This window comes from Chiloscyllium punctatum, chromosome 27, assembly GCF_047496795.1.
Source record: "Chiloscyllium punctatum isolate Juve2018m chromosome 27, sChiPun1.3, whole genome shotgun sequence".
Classification (NCBI taxonomy): domain Eukaryota; kingdom Metazoa; phylum Chordata; class Chondrichthyes; order Orectolobiformes; family Hemiscylliidae; genus Chiloscyllium; species Chiloscyllium punctatum.
This window is the reverse complement of record NC_092765.1, coordinates 14,130,956-14,150,062: the sequence shown is the minus strand read 5'-3', so window position 1 is coordinate 14,150,062 and position 19,107 is coordinate 14,130,956. Positions and strand designations below refer to the sequence as shown.

At 43.1% G+C, this 19,107-nt stretch overlaps 1 protein-coding gene and 1 long non-coding RNA gene across 6 annotated transcripts in view; one reads left to right on the top strand and one right to left on the bottom strand.

The window, feature by feature from the left end:
* Positions 1 to 19,107, bottom strand: part of pacrg (PARK2 co-regulated) — a 279,295-nt gene that overhangs the window by 194,405 nt on the left and 65,783 nt on the right. For all 4 annotated transcript variants that reach the window (XM_072548124.1, XM_072548125.1, XM_072548126.1 and 1 more), the window contains exon 2: positions 4,306 to 4,440. In XM_072548124.1, the coding sequence (XP_072404225.1) occupies positions 4,306 to 4,440 (135 nt within the window). The remainder of the gene's footprint in view (positions 1 to 4,305; positions 4,441 to 19,107) is intronic.
* The window catches only part of LOC140453441 (uncharacterized), a 49,922-nt gene continuing 49,381 nt past the window's right edge, over positions 18,567 to 19,107 (top strand). For both annotated transcript variants that reach the window (XR_011952386.1, XR_011952385.1), the window contains exon 1: positions 18,567 to 18,670. This is a non-coding gene — a long non-coding RNA (uncharacterized lncRNA). The remainder of the gene's footprint in view (positions 18,671 to 19,107) is intronic.

Sequence of the window (19,107 nt, the reverse complement as noted above, 5' to 3'; positions counted from 1 at the left end):
CTAGCCAGCAGTGCCCATATCCCATTAATGAATTAAAAAAACTTAATGGATTCTGGAAAATAAGAAGAGTAACTGGGATATTCTTAAGTCAGCCCTTGACAACAGTATGAGTATCTGAGACATTGTGAGGGAAAGGAGCAGGTTGACGTTCCATCTGGGTAAACACTGCCGAAAACAGGATCGTAAAGAAATTATTTGGGGGTGCGGGTGAGAGCGGATACAGAACTTCAGCCTGTTTGCAGAACAAGAAGTCACAACAATGAAAGAAAGATTCTCAATCTTGGCATCATGTATTATTCTTCATGCACAATTAAAATTTGGAAATTCTATGTGAGGCTGGAATGTAACATTTTGCTGTTCTCAACATCAGATTGTGAAAATAATATCCCTCAGTGTACTTATCAACATGCAGCGAAAAGAGTGGCTGAGTGGTTAGCACCTCTGCCTCACAGTGCCAGGGACCTAGGTTTGATTCCAGCCTTGAGCGACTGCCTGTGTGGAGTTGGCACCTTCTCCTCGTGTCAGCTTGGGTTTTCTCCGGGTGCCTTGGTTTCCTCCCACAGTCCAAAGAGGTGTCCTTCAGGTGAATTGGTCATGCTAAATTTCTGATAGTGTCCAGAGATGTGTAGGCTAGGTGGGTTAGCCATGGTAAATGTAGGAGTACAGGGATTGGGTGGGATGCTCTTTGGAAGGCTGGTGTGGGTAATGGGCTGAATGACCTGCTTCTACACTGTCGGGATTATAATTGAGGAAATTGCTATCATTTAAGTGATACACCTCCACTACTGATAATTTCATCCTGATTTGCCTCTACACAAGCCTTTCTTATATTCTGCTGCGTGGCGTTCTTGTCGAGTGTTTGGGTAAGGAGCTCCCTCAGTCATTGGCAGGGAATTTCTTGAAATATTTAAGGAAACATGGCTTGGGGCTAGATGTAGCTATGCTTTCAAATAATGAATTCTGCAATGTCAGAGATTTAACGATTATCTGTGTTTGTCGCTTCAAAATATTTAGTCTGCACTTTCAGAATGGTGTGTCGGAGGAGTTCAGAGAAACTTCTCAGGAAAAGGTTGATGAGGTTATAAATTCTTGCCTATATGTACATTTTGTGCCCTTTAAGATGGTACAACGGTAACTCTGTTCTCCTCCAATCTGGTTTTCAACTAGTGGCAAGGATTGCAGCTGTGGGATTGATGGTTCTGGGGATGTTCCTACTGCAAGTCTCTGTGTGTGTGTGAGTGAGTGTTGTGTGTGAGCACTATGTGTGTGTGAATGAATGTTGTGTTTGTGTGCGTGCGCAAGCCCAAAATTGAAAAAATTAATATGCTCAACTGTGACTTAAAGCTCAAACAAAAAATAACACTACAGATCTGGTCTTAATCTTTGATAAAATAACAACCCTTTTGGACAGTTATTGTTGAGTCCCTGGGATGGATTATTCTGTGCACTTTGGAACTCTATCAGAGAGACCGAAATTGGACTCCACATTCAGAGCCAGTCTAGTGGAGCTATTTTTCCTGAAGTGACATACTGAGGGTGTTGGATGTGCTGCTGGAACGAGACGGTGACTATAGGGGCACCTCCGCACAGAGGCTGAAAGATAACAAAGTATTTCAAAGGGGTAAGTGAGGACTGCAGATGCTGGAGATCAGAGCTGAAAATGTGTTGCTGGAAAAGCGCAGCAGGTGAGGCAGCATCCAAGGAACAGGAGAATCGACATTTCGGGCATAAGCCCTTCTTATGCCCGAAACGTCGATTCTCCTGCTCCTTGGATGCTGCCTGACCTGCTGCGCTTTTCCAGCAACACATTTTCAGCTATTTCAAAGGGGTAAAAAGGCAGAGGGTCCCTCACATCAAAGGAGATTCACCCAATTGAATCTCTGGGGCTGCTGGTCCCCCTCTTTGTTGGGATGAACCTCTGCGCGACCCCCCCCCCCCCCCCCCGCCGACCCCGGAGTTGGCAGCCTCTCCCCTCCATGGAGATTCACTCTTATGCCAGCAAAATGCTGCTGGTGCCACTGCCACCCGTAAAGGGGGCTCACCAATAATTCCGATGGCTCCCTGCCTCCAGGCAGTAGGCATTCAATCAATTCCCATGACTATGTTAAATTCCCACTCCCACTAACAGCTGTTGAATGTGCTGGACTGCCATTTCAATACAACTTCTCCAGATTGCCAACTCCACTTCCAGCGTTTCAGAGCTGGAAAAATCCATCTCCCCTCTGCCATCTATGTGCCTGTCGGCAGTCCCCAGTCAATGTTCCTGATCATGTATTCTTCCAAATTCATGAGAAATGTGTGTGTGTGTGCGCGTGTATGAATGTTCTGTGTGTGTGTTGCATGTGTGTTTGTTGTGTGTTTGTGTGTGTGAATGTTGTGTGTGTTGCACGTGTGAGAATTGTGTGTGAGCGTGTGTGTGTGAGTGTGTGCGTGCTGCGTGTGTGTGAGTGAGTGTTGTATGTGTGTGAGATAGTGTTGCAGGTGTATGAGTGAGTGTTGTGTGTGAGCGTGTATGTGTGAGAGTGTTGCATGTGTGTGTGAGTGTTGTGTGTTTGTGTGTATTAGTGTTGTGTGTGTGTTACATGTGTGTGTGAGAATTTGTGTGTGTGTGTGAAAGAGTTGTGTGTGTGTGTGAGTGTTGTGTGTGAGCGCTATGTGTATGTGAGTGAGTGTTGTGTTTGTGTGCGCGTGTGTGAAAAAGTTTTGTGTGTGTGTGTGTGTATGTGACCACTGTGCGTGTGTGTATTCACGTGCATGTGCATGCATTTGTGAGTGTGGATATATCTAGGCTGACCTTCTGCCAGGCAGCTTAACAGAATACAGGGCAACCCTTTCACTTACCCGTGGTTTACTGTGGCCCGAGTGTATAAAAGGGAACATTCCAGAATCAGGGATGAGGAGGCTGCTGGAAAGATACATTTCCCATTGAAATGAATGGGTTTACACCTATCTGCGGTAGGTCCTGGAATGTATCCCTCGTGGTTATGGGGAACTACTGTACAGTTCACAACCCTCAGTCATATGCCTGCTCCCATAACTCTGGCCTCTTGTACTTGTTCGATTTTAAGTTGTTCGACTACTGATGGTTGTGGACCCCAGGCTCTGGTGTTTTTGGTCTACCCATTACTGCCACTCCAAGTCTCTATTCTGCCTCAAAATGCTTCCTTGCTAACCTTTCAGCCTTTAGCCTTACTATCACCTCATGCGGCCTGGTATCAAATGCTCCTCTATAACCTTCTTGCAAAGCAACTTTGAACATTTCATCATGTTAAAGGTATTACATAAATATAAGTTCTTGTTATTAACATTGCATGTATTCCTTAACTGTATATATTGTATGTAAGATTAGTCAAATAAATTATAAATATCGATATTCTGAAAGACAATGATTCAAAATTAGAATTTATTAACTTCATCTATTTTATGGAAAATCTGAATAAGCTAACAAGAAGCTATTTATTATAGGTTCTAAAACATACATTGCCCTCTTAAAGATTTATTGCTTTGTGACTTTGTCTGCATTCCAAGATACGGAAAAAGCCTGTTTCTCTAAAAGCTTTCTCAGTAATGAAATCTCTAATTTCCTAATCAGTTTAAAAATGCTCCAACGTGGTCCCCTGTCATGACATTTAGATATAAATTGTTGAGAGAAAATAAATTGAATTGGATTAATAAAAGGGATTTCTGTTATACCATTTTTTGTAAAAGCTGAATAACAGCATTAGAGAGTAGAACTAATCGATTCATTTCTAAACCAATTAACCTTTCACAAGGGAAAATGGAGGAGACGCAATGATTTCAGGCTGGAGGTCAGTCAGTGACAGGGACGTGTCTGTCACTGATTACATTAGCAATCCTGCATAGGAAGTGAAGTGTTGTAATATCGGTCCAAGCTTAATTTACATTCTACGCTTGATTACAGGCAGTACACAATTATGACCCAGCTATTTAGCTAATTAAAGGTTGCATTCTAAGATATGGCTTGCAGTACAGGATGAAGTTATGACAATGAACTAAGAGTGTGGTGTATCAGTTGTCAATGATAGACTGGTTGGAATAGCTGAGTCTTGAAAATCCTCATAAAAATGGAAATAGACGGCTGGGTAAAAAGGCTTTTCAAAAAGCACTTCTGACCCTGTCATCTCCCAAAGCACATAATTTAATCATTAGAGTGGGACAAAGCTGCCTCATGGGTGTGTTTATAGTGCCATTTACTAAAACACTCAATCAAAATAATTGATGAGCTAAATTTGTTCCTGCCAGGAGATGCTACTTGAAAGTTGCATAAGTTAATATTGCACCAACCTTCCAGGCGATTCGGTTTCCTTTAGTGTCATGTTCCATAGCAATAGGGAAGTCACCCCTTTTATAGAACTTTCGAAATGCTGTGGGTTTTATCTGTCGTTCTTTAAAGGCTCCAGCCACTTGAGGTCCAACATCCTATCAAAGGAAAAATAGGACAAGAGTTACTATCTCAAAGAAAAATAACATTTCAGTTGTAAAGCAACTTTTGGGATGTCATAACTACTTAAAACACATCAGGGTCAAACAAGTACTCATTCTAGAACTGCAGCTGTTGGAGAAAGAGAAATGTTATGTATATTTACACAAACAGCTTCATCATGTAGTAAAACAAAGCAAATTACTGTGGATACTGGAAATCTGGAAAACAAACAACAGAAATCCTTGAAATACTCAAGAGATCAGGCAGGATTTATAGAGAGAGAAACTGAGTAAACATCGCAGGTCAATGGTCCATCATCAAATGATAGGTTTAGATCAAGGGGTGAATGGGACTAGGATATAAATGGGGTCTATAATAGGGTGAAAGGAAAGACCGATTGAAAGACAGAGGAGTTGGTATTACACAGCCAAAGAGAAAACTCCCCTGCCAAGATCGTTTCCACAGGGTACGGGATTCCAAAACTGGAGGGCATAGGTTTAAGGTGAGAGGGGAAAGATATAAAACCAACTATTTCATGCAGACGATGGTGTGTGTATGAAATGAGCTGCCAGAGGAAATGGTGGAGGCTCGAACGATTACAACCTTTAAAAGGCATCTGAATGGATATATGACTAGGTAGAGTTTAGAGGGATATGAGCCAAATGCTGGCAAATAGGACGAGAAAAGGTTGGGATATCTGGTGGGTGTGGATGTGTTGGACCAAAGGGTCTGTTTCCGTGCTGTACATATCTGTGACGCTATGACTGTAAGAGTGCTGGGACAAGAGGCAAAGAAACAAAAGACATAGCGAGAGCAGGTACGTTGCTGGCTGAAAACAACAATGACAGAAAATATGAACTATGCGAAGAAAAAGAAACAAACAAGAGCCAGAATTTGCTTTCTGAAATTATTGAACTCAGTGCTGAGTCTGGAAGATGTAAAATACTTGAGCAAATGATGATATCCATCAAGCTTGTGTTGAGCGTCATTGGAATGGGGAAGTAGGTGAAGGACAAGCACATCAATGTGAGAAAGAGTTAATCAGCTAACTCCTGACACATTAGTACAAGACTGAAGGAGGCCATTGGGCTCATTGTGCCTTTTTGAGCTCTTTGCAAGAGTGATCAAATCAGAGTCACTTCCGGCCAATAGTTGGATCAGCTTTGTAACATCCTGACAAATGAGTACATCCTGCTCCAATTCACATTGGTTGGCGGCAACATTACACAGCTAATACTCTATCTTACATCATACAAAATTCTGCAGCACTATTCTCTGCTTCAAAACATGAAGAGTTGAATAATTAGGTCTTAGAGATGTACAGCATAGAAACTGAGCCTTCAATTCAACTCATCCATGCTGACCAGATATCCTAACCTAATCTAGTCCCATTTGCCAGCACATGGGTCATATCCCTCCAAACCCTTCCTATTCATAAAACCATCCAGCATCCTTTTAAATGCTGCAATTTTACCAGCCTCCTCCACATCCTCTGGCAGTTCATTCCATACACATACCATCCTCTGTGTGAAAAAGTTGCCCCTTAGGTCTCTTTTATATCTTTCCCCTCTCAGCCTAAACCTACGCCCTCTAGTTCTGGAGTCCTTGACCCCAGGGAAAAGACTTTGCCTATTTACCCTATCCATGTCCCTCATAATTTTGTAAACCTCTCTAAGGGCACCCCTCAGCCACTGACGTTCCAGGGAAAACAGCCCCAGCCTGTTCAACCTCTCCCTATAAGCTCAAATCCTCCAACCCCGACAATATCCTTGTAAATCTTTTCTGAACCCTTTCAAGTTTCATTACATCTTTCCTATAGGAAGGAGACCAGAATTGCATGCAATATTCCAACAGTCTCCCACCTCTTATAAATGGAAAATGCACTGTCTGGACAATGGTATCTCAGCTCACCAGGGGTGATTATATCAATAAACCTCCCATGCTGGCCCTGAAGCCCACAGTGGTGTAATAACTGATTCTGTTTGAGAGATCAATGATGTGTTTTCTTTCTAATTACAAATGGAGTAACTCTCACAGTGAGTGTGGCACTGCTAATTTGTACAATATTTTTGAGACTTTCTTCCAAATGGTTTTAGTGCTTCAAAGCCTATTTGTAAAGGGATTTTAAAGAGCTCAATAAATTATACAGCAGTTTAGAGTTTGGTCACCCTCACTAAAATATTGAAGGAGTGCTAAAGCTATATGGATTTCTTTTCTGGAAGTAGTGACTGGACTATATTACTATTTGAAACAAATTGTGCCAAAAATTAATATATTGTCACTATCACGTGAACAAAAGTTATAAATCACCAAACGTGGGAAAATTAAATGCTAAGACTTTCTGCTGCCTCTAGTTCCATAGATCGACCAAATTTTAAGAACCAGCTTCAGACTTGCGGTTTTGGAGGTCAAATTACCGAATTATTTTATGCAAGGTCTTTTCCCTGGTGTGTGGGAGTCCAGGACTAGAGATCATAGGTTTAGGGTGAGAGGAGAAGAATTTAAAAGGGACCTGAGGGGTAGGTTTTTCATGCAGAGGGTGGTGTGTGTATGGAATGAGCTGACAGAGAAAGTGGTGGAGCCTGGTACAATTGCAGCATTTAAAAGACATCTGGATGGGTATATGGATAGGAAAGGTTTAGTGGGATATCGCCCAAGTGCTGGCAATTGGGACTCGACTAGGTTGGGATATCTCAGTCAGCATGGACGAGTTGGGCGGAAGGGTCTGTTTCCGTGCTGTATATCTCTATAACTGCGACTGTAAGAGTTGAGTTTATTTCCACATGGATCATAAATGATCTCTTTCTGGAAATAGGAACTGCAAAGGATTGTTAGGGCTTGGGTGACTGGGGCAAGGGTGTCATAGATGATGGAGGGTTTAGAGAAGAAATTCCCAGTTTTTTTATTGCCTCCAGATTGGTGTTAGTTTTGAATCTATTTTCTTCCACCTCGCCAAGTGACTACACAGTTTGAGATGTGTCGCGATACACAATGCGTTCGATTTGAACCAGACCTTGAGGGGACACATTGATGGTAGGAGACACCCGAAAATGATGAGGGCACTCAATGGCATGTTCATCCCATTGCGTCAACATATGAAGAGAGACTGGATCAGTTAGGACTATGTTCAATGGAGTTTAGAAGAATGTGAGAGTGATCTCATTGAAACCTATAAAATTCTAATACAATCTAGACAGGGTAAATACAGGAAGGATGTTATCAATAGCCAGGGATTCCAAAACCAAGAGTCACTGGTTAAGGATACCAAGTGGGCCATTGAGGACTGAGATGAGGAGAAATGTTTTCACCCACAGAGTGATGAACCTGTGGAGTTCTCCATCACAGAAAACAATTGAGGCCAAACCATTGAATGTTTTCAACAAGGACAGTCCTAGATACAGTTCTTAGGGCTAAAAGGAACAGGGGGCTGAGTTGGATGATCAGACATTATGATATTGAAAGGCTTCAGGAAGGGCTGATGCCTGAAACGTCGATTCTCCTGCTCCTTGGATGCTGCCTGACCTGCTGTGCTTTTCCAGCAACACATTTTCTGGCTAAAATTCTGGCTAAGGAATCGGTCATCGAACAAGTGGTTGTCAGTAGACTGAGCTTCCTCGACTCATAATGGGTCCCAGACAGCAGACACAACTCATTGGCATTAGAGAATTGTTTCCTGCTCTGAAAAAGACAAGATTGCCTGGTTCAGAAATCCAACATACTTCGCAAAATAAAAGTGCTCATTTCAAAAGAGCAGCTGCTCTCTGTGAGGAACATTCAATGTATAAAAGTCCTTTCAGTATAAAGGATCTTCACAGGTCCCACACTGCCAGATACAAAATCTAGGTCAATGGTCTTCATGCCAAAGACCGGCCAATCTTCAAAGTTTGAGGGAATCATATTCTGGTTGAGCAATGAAACCATCAGAGCATCAAAATGTGCGAATCTAGAGACTTTGGGAAAGTGGGGAGATGTGGTGACAGTCCATGTAATTAATTACATGAATGTATAAATATTAACAATAGGGAAACAGCTTGGGGTAAGATACTCTAATAGGCGTTGGGCTTTGAATGAGTTAATAGGTGAAAATGGGTACTGCAGGTGCTGGAGGTTAAAGTCAAGATTAAAGTTGTGCTGGAAAAGCACAGTGGGTCAGATAGCATCCGAGGAGCAGGCAAATCAATGTTTCAGTCATAAACCCTTCATCAGGAAAGCCATCATTCCTGATGAAGGGCTTTGGCCTGAAACGTCAATTTTCCTGATCCTCGGATGCTGCCTGACTCGCTGCACTACTCTAATTTTGACTTTGAATGAGTTAATGCTGATGGATGCATCAGCACTATCTAATATGCTGCTGTCAAACAGATTTGTGTTGGAGATCAGCTCTGGATTCTAAAGGACATACTCCTATCGTCAAGGTCTCCCCCATGATCTTAGTAACAATTCATGTGATTTTCCACTTGTTGTCCACATACAGGGGTGAGCTAGTAACTAAGGGGCTGCAACCACTGCTCAGACATTTCATCACATTGGCTGTAATCAGCTCATCAAACAGCTGTCATGTAAGTGAGGGTTAGTATCTCATCCAGTCACAACACTAGCAACCTGAGTCACCAGAAGCTGCAGGCCAGTCAGAGACCAGCAGCACCCATGTCCTCCAGTTTGCCAGTGGATGTCCTACTTCTCAAGGAGCCCAGTGGTGAGAAGGTACGTTGTTTATTTTTTGTCCACACAGGATGGGGGGATTCATAAGAAGGAAGGCTCAGGAGCAAGGGCACGCTGTTTTTCAGAGGTCCTCCCTTTACTCCCCCCAACCCGCCTCCAATTGCCCCTAGATTGGTGCAATTGGTTGCCCCCTAATCCTGCACACAGGCCATTGGGAAACTAAACATCTTTCCTGCAGGCCAAGGAGACAGGAGATCACAGAAAGATGGCACATTGAGGTCATTGGTTGAGCACGTGGGAGACTTAATCAATTCTGTGTTGAGTAAGTCATACATGGTCCTTCTCACGCAGCAATTAATTGTGGAGGTGGTGAGAAATGGGTGAGTTTCTCTCCAATATAAACTCATTAAATCACTTCCCCTCCTCACCATTTATCTTGCCACCTGCAGAGAGGAGGTAAAAACAATGACTGCAGATGCTGGAAAGCAAATACTGGATTAGTGGTGCTGGAAGAGCACAGCAGTTCAGGCAGCATCCAACAAGCAGCGAAATCGATGTTTCGGGCAAAAGCCCTTCATCAGGAATAAAGGCAGTGAGCCTGAAGCGTGGAGAGATAAGCTAGAGGAGGATGGGGGTGGGGAGAGAGTAGCATAGAGTACAATGGGTGAGTGGGGGAGGAGATGAAGGTGATAGGTCAAGGAGGAGAGGGTGGAGTGGATAGGTGGAAAAGAAGATAGGCAGGTCGGACAAGTCAAGGAGAGTCTGTGGTAGCGAGTTTGTTTCACGACATGGTTGAAGAGCTTCAGAGCAGAGGAAATGACCTGGGAGTTGCAGTGGGAGAGGGACTCCCTGAGATTCTTGTAGAGAGAGGAGGAACCTGCCTTGAAGAAGTTTTCCTCCTCTCTCTACAAGAATCTCAGGGAGTCCCTCTCCCACTGCAACTCCCAGGTCATTTCCTCTGCTCTGAAGCTCTTCAACCATGTCGTGAAACAAACTCGCTACCACAGACTCTCCTTGACTTGTCCGACCTGCCTATCTTCTTTTCCACCTATCCACTCCACCCTCTCCTCCTTGACCTATCACCTTCATCTCCTCCCCCACTCACCCATTGTACTCTATGCTACTCTCTCCCCACCCCCACCCTCCTCTAGCTTATCTCTCCACGCTTCAGGCTCACTGCCTTTATTCCTGATGAAGGGCTTTTGCCCGAAACGTTGATTTCGCTGCTCGTTGGATGCTGCCTGAACTGCTGTGCTCTTCCAGCCCCACTGATCCAGTACCTGCAGAGAGGAGACAATCATGTCCAGTATCTATCAAACCAATGGAATTTTTACCCAGTTGCTATCATACAATAAACTGTGCTTCCCCTTGATCTTAGTAACAATCCATGTGACTTTCCACTTCTTGTCCACATACAGGAGTGCGCTCGTGACTAAGAGGCTAAACTATACTCTCATTAGACTACCAAATGGCTTTTATTTACCACATGAGACCAATTAGCTCCCGACCTGAAAAAAGGATGGTGGCAATATCTTTCACTAACATGGTTACGTTCAGGAAACAGTACCTAACGGTTTGCAGGGATTGATTACAAAAGAAGTTGTGCAAACATATCCTGAAATTGCAGGGCGAGGATTAGAAAAATTTGAATATTCCGAATGAAAGTTTGCCTCCTCCTTCAGTATGCCTTGGTCAGCTGGAATGCTTCCTTTTTTTTGTCACATTTTACAATGATTGTGCTCAAGTGTCCCTCAAATGTTTCTATTTTAATTCAAATACATTATCCCCTTTCTTTTTAAACACTTTCTTCTTTTGAGATATTCACTTATAGAGAGATTGTGTTTGCATTTCAGCCCTCCTGTCCTCCAGTCCTGTACAGTATAACAGGGACAGTGAACACTACAGGAAAGGTGCAATGGTATTTTCAACTCACTGATTACAAAAATAAGATTTGGCAGACAGCCCAAACCCAGACCAAACCAATTTGAGTAGATTTACAGGGCCACTAAAAGAAATGTAATGTGCCAGTCTGAATCTGACCGTACTGGAATTTTTAACACCATTTCAATTCACTTGTAGAATTATTCACGCTCCTAATTAAAATAGGCCATAATTCACCCTCCTGTTCCTATTGCTTGTTCTATGCAGTTAGTCTGGTGGAGCACGTTGCTCTTTCTAATTCCTTACTTGGAAAGTATGTTAAGATGAGGTATACAGGCATAGAAACAGCTGGGAAAACTGACTGGTATCTTAACATTTAACTCTGAGGGTAAACTCTAGTAGCTATTTCTTTGAATCAGCTGGCACAAGAATCAAGGAGTCATAGAGTCATAGAGATGTACAGCACAGAAACAGACCCTTCGGTCCAACTCGTCCATGCCGACCAGATATCCCAACCCAATCTAGTTCCACTTGGCAGCACCAGGCCCCTATCTCTCCAAACCCTTCTTATTCATATACCCAGCCAGATGCCTTTTAAATGTTGCAATTGTACCAGCTTCCACCACTTCATCTGGCAACTCATTCCATACACCACCCTCTGCATGTAAAGGTTGCCCCTGTGTTCCTGGTATGGATTGCTGGCCAGTTGGGTGCAGGGTAGGACCAGAATCAGACTTAATTATGATGGTTGTGCTTACATGCTGTGATTGGGTATAGGAACAGGAAGAAGCCATTTATCCATTTGAGTCTGTTATGTAATTCACTTTCACGATCTTACCCAGTTTGGTCCACACTTGATCCCAGATACACATCAATGTCGATGACTCACCAGCAACAGCCTAGTTAGCCACTCAGTTCAAGGACAATCAGAGATGAGCAATAAATGCTGGACTTGGCAATGACATCCACCCACCATCTCTTCATATCTTTGGCTAATAAAAACCCAACAATTTTCAGCAAGTATTCAGAGCTTCCATCATTCCTGGCAAGGAACTTGACATCCTTGCCCAAGGTGAGTTTGGTGACAGGGCAACATTTGATTGGATGGGACAGTGGCAGGCATGGACTCTACCTCTACCTCAATTCATGCTGGGCTTGGCAGGTTTGTGCGTGGCCTTTTCAACCCGAAGCAAATCAAATGGTCAATGGTCATGCTGCCCAATCGATGGTATTTGGCCAGTGGTGGGCAGGGAACTTGCCATTCGAGAAGCGCAAAGTCTTTGGGCTTGGTTGTGGTCTTCTAGGGGGCATCCTCTCTGTCACGCAGTCAATATATCGACAGACCTGGCCTCTGGAAGTGGGGTACCAGATGAGAGTCAACCCCCTCCTGCCTCCTGGACTTGCAGCAGAGACCCTGCCCCACCTGCTGCATCCTGTGACTACCTCCCCCTCCATCCAACCATCACTGGGACTTGTGTCCTCAGTCCCTTTGACTTACTCTTCACAATGCAATGGCCTAGTGGCATGAGACTACAAATCCAGAGATACAGGTAATATCGTGGGTTCAAATTTCATAACAGATGATGGAAGTTGAAGTTAACTTTAAAAATTATAAATAGAAAGTGATAACAATTAAACCATTGTCAGTTATTAGAAAAATCCACCTGGGTCACTGAAACCTTTCTAGAAAGAAACTGCCATCCTTACCTGGTCTGGTCTGCATGTGACTCCAGACTCACATCAATGAGGTTGACTCTTAAATGCCCTCTGGGTAATTAGGGATGGGTAATAATTGCTGCTCCAGACAATGACACTCACATTTTGTGCATGAATAAAAACAGACCTCTGTGTCCCAGAACAGGAGAAACACAAAGATCCATGTTACTAAAATTTGAAACTCAAGGCCATAATCACCTTCTCATATAACAAAATGACATTTTGGACCAGTCCGATGCATTGTGATATTAGTCAGAATAATCAAAACGGCCCTTCAATTAAACAAAATATAATTTTAAAAATTAGCTCACTATCATTTAAAATTGATTAGATCTTAAAATATGAAGAAAGCAACATACGCAGCATAGGAATGATAAATATTTATGGATTCTCTTTAAAAATTACAAGCAAAATAAATGGGTAAATACATAAAGGTCAACTATTCATGGGATGTTAAAAAAATCAATGCTGCCAGTGCAGGCAAGTATGGTATCCCTGCAGGCTACGGACTGCACAGGGGATTTGGTGCTACAATCATCTATGTTGCTGCGCCAATGGCAAATTAATGCTCTATAATACACCTTTAATCAGCTGCAAGCAAGTTCTTTGTCTTCTCACAGTTATAGACATACTGTGTAATAATACAACCTCATATCCTCTGTATGAAATCTCTTCTTTTGTGACCCCAAGGAAAACTGTGATAAAACTGTTAAGCCTCCGGTTGCAGTAATGCAAACGAAGTTTTATTTCCACGGTCAGAGGAGGTAAAAGCTGCATTGTATTTAAAGATATGTCAGGCAATGTTCTCTCAGGCCTGCAGAAGTTACACACAAAAGACCCGACAGCACCTAATTTTATTCTTTGATGGAATGCCAGTGTCACTAACAAGGCCAGCATTTGATGCTCATTCCCTAATTGTTGGCGGATTGAGATTGTTGTTGGGCCTTTGCAGAAGTTCATAAAGAGTCAACCACATTGATGTCTCCCTGGAGTCAAATGTGGGTCAGATGGGGCAAGGAATTTTCGTCACCCTAAATGTCATTCTTGACCCAAATGGGTTTTTAGTGACAATTGATGATGGTTATCACAGTCACTATACTGACACTAGTGTTATAATCTAGATTTATTAATTGTACTTATATTCCATGTACTGCTGTTGCAGGATTTGGACCAGTGTCCCCAGGGCATTAGTTGAGCCAGTGACATTACCACCACTACACCATAACTCAACATTCTACTTCAGCTATGTTGAGCTATTGGAAACATCATAATTCTTCAATGCTTCAGGCTAAATGCCAACAATCCTTTAATTCAGTTGGAGAAGCAGCGCAGGATATCTGTTTATATATCAACAGTGTATTAAAAATTTACCCATATACAAGTTTTTGCCAAATGTCTTCTGTTTGTTTCCATTGTAAATTCTTGTAGCACTATTAGCAATGGTAACTGTTTGTGTAGAAGAGTCGCATGGTAGTTGCAATCTCCCACCAGTGGTGGCACCATAAGCCATTCACTGTAGATGTTCATAATCAAACTATTCAGATGTGCTTTGACACTCCTCTGGAGATGATGGAACCAGATGTCTTGGCTCAGAGCTAGGGATACTACCACTGCAATAGCCCAAGCATTAATTTTATATTTCCCATCTACACAAACCGCACTACTACAACCAATTCTATTTTTCTGCTTCTTGATATGCCACATTTATAGAGTCATAGAGATGTACAGCATTGAAGTAGACCCTTCGTTTCAACCCGTCCATGCCAACGAGATATCCCAACCCAATCTAGTCCCACCTGCCAACACCCGGCCCATATCCCTCCAAACCCTTCCTATTCATATATCCATCCAAATGCCCACATAATCTGCACATTTACAAACTAATGGTTTTAAGTTGGTATTTTATGATATTAAAAAATTGAATGTATGTCTTGATAATGGAGACATTGACATATCTTGGTATAATTAGTGCTGCTGTTTATCTTATGACATGTAGTAACTCCTGCAAAGCAGAAGTATCACATAATTTTCAATAAGTAGCAGGCGCTCCAAATCTTTCAGCGTAGCACAACCACACACCCCCCCCCCACCACCCCGTTACTGTCAGTAGTGAACAGAATATTTGTTAGTAAAGAAATAAAAGATGTTAATCAGCTTAGTCCTGATGATGGGTCCCAGCCTGAAACGTTGGCTCTCCTGTTCCTCAGATGCTGCATGACGTGCTGTGCTTTTTCCAGCTCCACTCTTTATCAACACTGATTTTCCCGCATCTGCAGTCCTCACTGTCTCCAAGCTTATCTTAGCAGCCAGGAGAAAACTGGTCAGGACATCAAGTGTAGTTCCTGCTTTTCTTTGAAGAGTACATAAGAACTAGGAACAGGAGGAGGCCAATCAGCCCCTCGCATCTCCTCCACCATTTAATATGATCATGGCTGATCTCATCTTGGCCTCAAGTCCATTTTCCTGCATTCTCCCCAAAACCCTTTCACCCATTACTAATTAAAAATCTGTCTTTCTTCTCAAATTTATTCAGTGTCCCTTCATCCGCCATACTCTGGGATAGTGAATTTCTTCAATTCATATCTTTTTGAGAGAGGTAATTCTTCCTTATCTCTGTTTTAATTCTACCACCCCTTATCCTGAAAATATGATCTCTCATCTAGATTGCCCCACAAGGGGATACCTACCAGAAGACATTTGTTTCAAAATGTTCCCCTGAAGGGGCAGAGAGGGTTCTACTGGAAGGTTTTGGCAGCATCGGGCAGCATGGTGGCTCAGTGGTTAGCACTGCTGCCTCACAGCACCAGGAACCCAGGTTCTATTCCAGCCTTGGGCCACTGTTGGTTTGGAGTTTGCATGTTCTCCCCATGTCTGCACTGGGTGCTCCAGTTTCCTCTCACAATCCAAAGATGTGCAGGTTGGGTGAATTGACCATGTTAAATTGCCCATAGTGTTCAGCGATGTGTAGGTTAGGTGCATGAGTCGGGGTAAATGTAGAATAATAAGGTAGGAGAATGGGTCTGGGTGCATTACTCTTCAGAGGGTCAGTGTGGACTTGTTGGGCCAACTGGCCTGTTTCCACACTGTAGGGATTCTATGATTCAAAATGCTGAGTGTTTAGCTCTTTCTGTGCTATAGTCCAGCAAGGCTTGGATCCATCGTTCCTGAACAGAGGCAAAAGTGCTCCCAGCTGAGCCAACATCATGCCGATAATCCTGAAGATGGAACTGAGCCAAGCTGGTATGTGGAAAGTACACTCTTCAAGGAACCTCCTTGAATATGTGGTTAAACAAACTGAGTTAATAAAGCAATTTCACTTTATGGTCAGTGTTACTCTTACTGCGATTAAAATCATTGCACTGCTCAAGAACTGAACATAGATAATGAAAGCATTGCTTCAATATACCCGCAACACAATGGGCATATTTTAGCAGAGGGTAGACCACAACGTGGTGTTGCTGGATGTTCACATGCAGTGGACAAACTCATCAACTTGTCATTTCCCTTTCTGATCACTGCGCCATATTCAAATAATTCATGTGAAAGTAATGACTTTGCTGAAACCCTCAAGGTAGATTCACACTCATTTTGAATCATTTTCTGTGCTCATTATTCATTTTATATTCATAATAGCATTAAAGTGCTTTTCATTTTCCCTCAGCGTCTGTGCAGAGATGAATAAGAATGCCATTAATGTTAATGGGATCCTTTTGATTTGGAGTTCACTCCAATGCTTGTGACACTCTTGCTTCATGTAATGATGCTCCATGACTGTTCAGCATTCTGTCCTTACAATAATCAAGACCATAAGACTTAGGAGCAAAAGTAGGCCATTCTGTCCATCAAGTCTGCTCCACCATTCAATGTGATCATGGCTGCTCTGATAATCTCCAACATATTTATTGGTCAGAGTATTGAGTACAGGTCATGTTACGGCTGTACAGGACATTGGTTGGGCCACTTTTGGAATATCATGTGCAATTCTGGTCTCTTTCCTGTTGGAAAGATGTTGTGAAACATAAAAGGGTTCAGAAAAGATTTACAAGGATGCTGCCAGGGTTGGAGTATTTGAGTTATAGGGAGAAGCTGAATAGGCTGGTACTGTTTTCCCTGGAGCATCGGAGGGTGAGGGGTGACCTTATAGAGGTTTACAAAATAATGAGGCGAATGAATAGGATAAATAGACAAGGTATTTTTCCTGGGTGACAGAGTCCAGAACTAGAGGGCATAGGTTTAGGGTGAGAGGGGAAAGATATAAAAGAGACCTAAGAGGCAACTTTTTCATGCAGAGGATAGTACGGGTATGGAATGAACTGCCAGAGGAGGTGGTGGAGGCTGGTACAATTGCAACATTTAAAAAGCATCTGGATGGGTATATGAATAGGAAGAGTTTGGAAGGATATGGGCCGGGCGCTGGCAGGTGGGACTAGATTGGGTTGGGATATTTGGTCGGCATGGACGAGTTGGACTGAAGGGTCTGTTTCCGTGCTGTAAATCTCTATGACTCTATGCCCACTTTCCTGTCTTTTCCCTATAACCCTTGATGCCCTTACTGATTACAAATCTACCTCAGCCTTGAAGACACTTAACGACCCCCAGGCTAAGCGGCCCTTCTGTGCAAAGAATTCCACAGATACACCAACTTCTAGGAGACAAACTTCTTCCTCATTTCTGTCTTAGAAAGAGTAAGGCTCAGGTTGTCACGTCAGTTTGCCATGAGACATTCATGGTCCTCTCTAAGCTACTGCTTTCTGCCAGGGTCATGACACAATGACACTGACATGTGTGGCTCACCAAAACATAACCCCACATGTTTCACAGTAGTTTACCCTGTTTAATGACTGTTTAGTGGAAGTCTTGTGGCTCAGTCGATAGTGCATCCCAAACAGCCTCCGAGCTGGAAATGCTGACCTTCTCTGGTCTGACTCCCACTCTAGGACTTATTGAACATTCGAGGAATGGAGGGGATGTGGTTGATTGTTAGTATGCTGATTATAAAGTGCCTGAGAAGATATGAACAAGTGCATTCACTTATCTGGATAAGTTTTAACATCCCAACCTCCACAGTAAGTCATGGTAATGCTTTAGTTTATTTAACAATCTAAACTCAGCTGTTGATTTTTTGCAGTAATTCCAACTCCGTGCGAGCAATCACTGATGTTGGCTCGAGTTTCCTGTCTGGAGATTCTGTGACAGGTGTTTCTCACTGGGATTTACAGCTCGGCTCTTGTTTTATATCCATTTGCTGCGATGTTTTCATTTCTCACAGGGTCTCTGCAATGACCCTCCCATTACTCAAAAGGCAGTTGACAAGGTACAGACACTGCTGTTCCAAGCTCTGAGCAGGTGGGACAGGAGCTTTCTGCTGGAGGTGGGGTGGGGGAGATAGTCAAAGTTGAATATTGTCTGAGTGGGGGCTACCTTCACCCCCATCATTTTGTTAACTGCAGTTAATCCATCTGATCATGATATTCATTATATTTGACTTGAAAGTCATAGCGTAGACTGCGAGGAGTACCCCCTCTTGCACCCCCCCCGCCCATTTTGTGCTTTGCCATTCACCGATTCACCAAATTAAGAAAGAATGTGAGAGGAAAGATCTCCCTATATATACATGCAACAGCACAAAGCTAAGAAAAGCTGATGAACAGCTTCAGAATCCCTGCTCCCAATTTATCATACAGCAGCTGTTCAGAACAATTCTGCTGTTGCCATTTTTACTTCCTCTGGACCAATCCTTTGTTCCATGTTTGTCCTTTAGCTGCTCAGTATGAGACCTTGTACAATTGTCACTTAGGTCATTGAACCAGTGCTACAACAAACACAGCAATTCCCCTTTCTTTCAATCATTCATTCATGGGATGTGGGTGTAAGGTCCGCATTTATTGTCCACCCCTCACTGCCCAGAAGTCAGTGAAGAGACAACTGTGTTGTTGTGGATTTGGAGTCACATGTAGCCCAGAGCAGGTAAGGACAGGAGATTTCTTTTCTTAAAGCAGTGGTTCCCAGCCCTATTCAGTATCAAGGCACATGTCAATAGGACAAACAATTTACACGCACACCCACTTTTATTCAGCTGAATAGATTGCTCATAAATGTCATATTTACTTGTATTTATTATGCGATAGTAGGAATGGAGACAAGCAGTGATCAGTAAACCTCCCCCACAGCCTCCTGACTCCCTGCCTGTTCTTTTCCAGCTGCCTCACACAGGCTCATCCTTCAGAGATTGCCATGCGGCCTAGTCATGGAGAGGCCACCTAGTTGCTGGCAGTAGCAGCTATCCTCTGCCCTGTGGGGTCCGTGTGAGGTGATGAGCTGCTTATGCCCCCACACCCGCAGGAGGTCACGCCAAGAGGGTGACCTTCCTCTGGCAAGGAGGCACTCAGCACCTTTGGGAATTA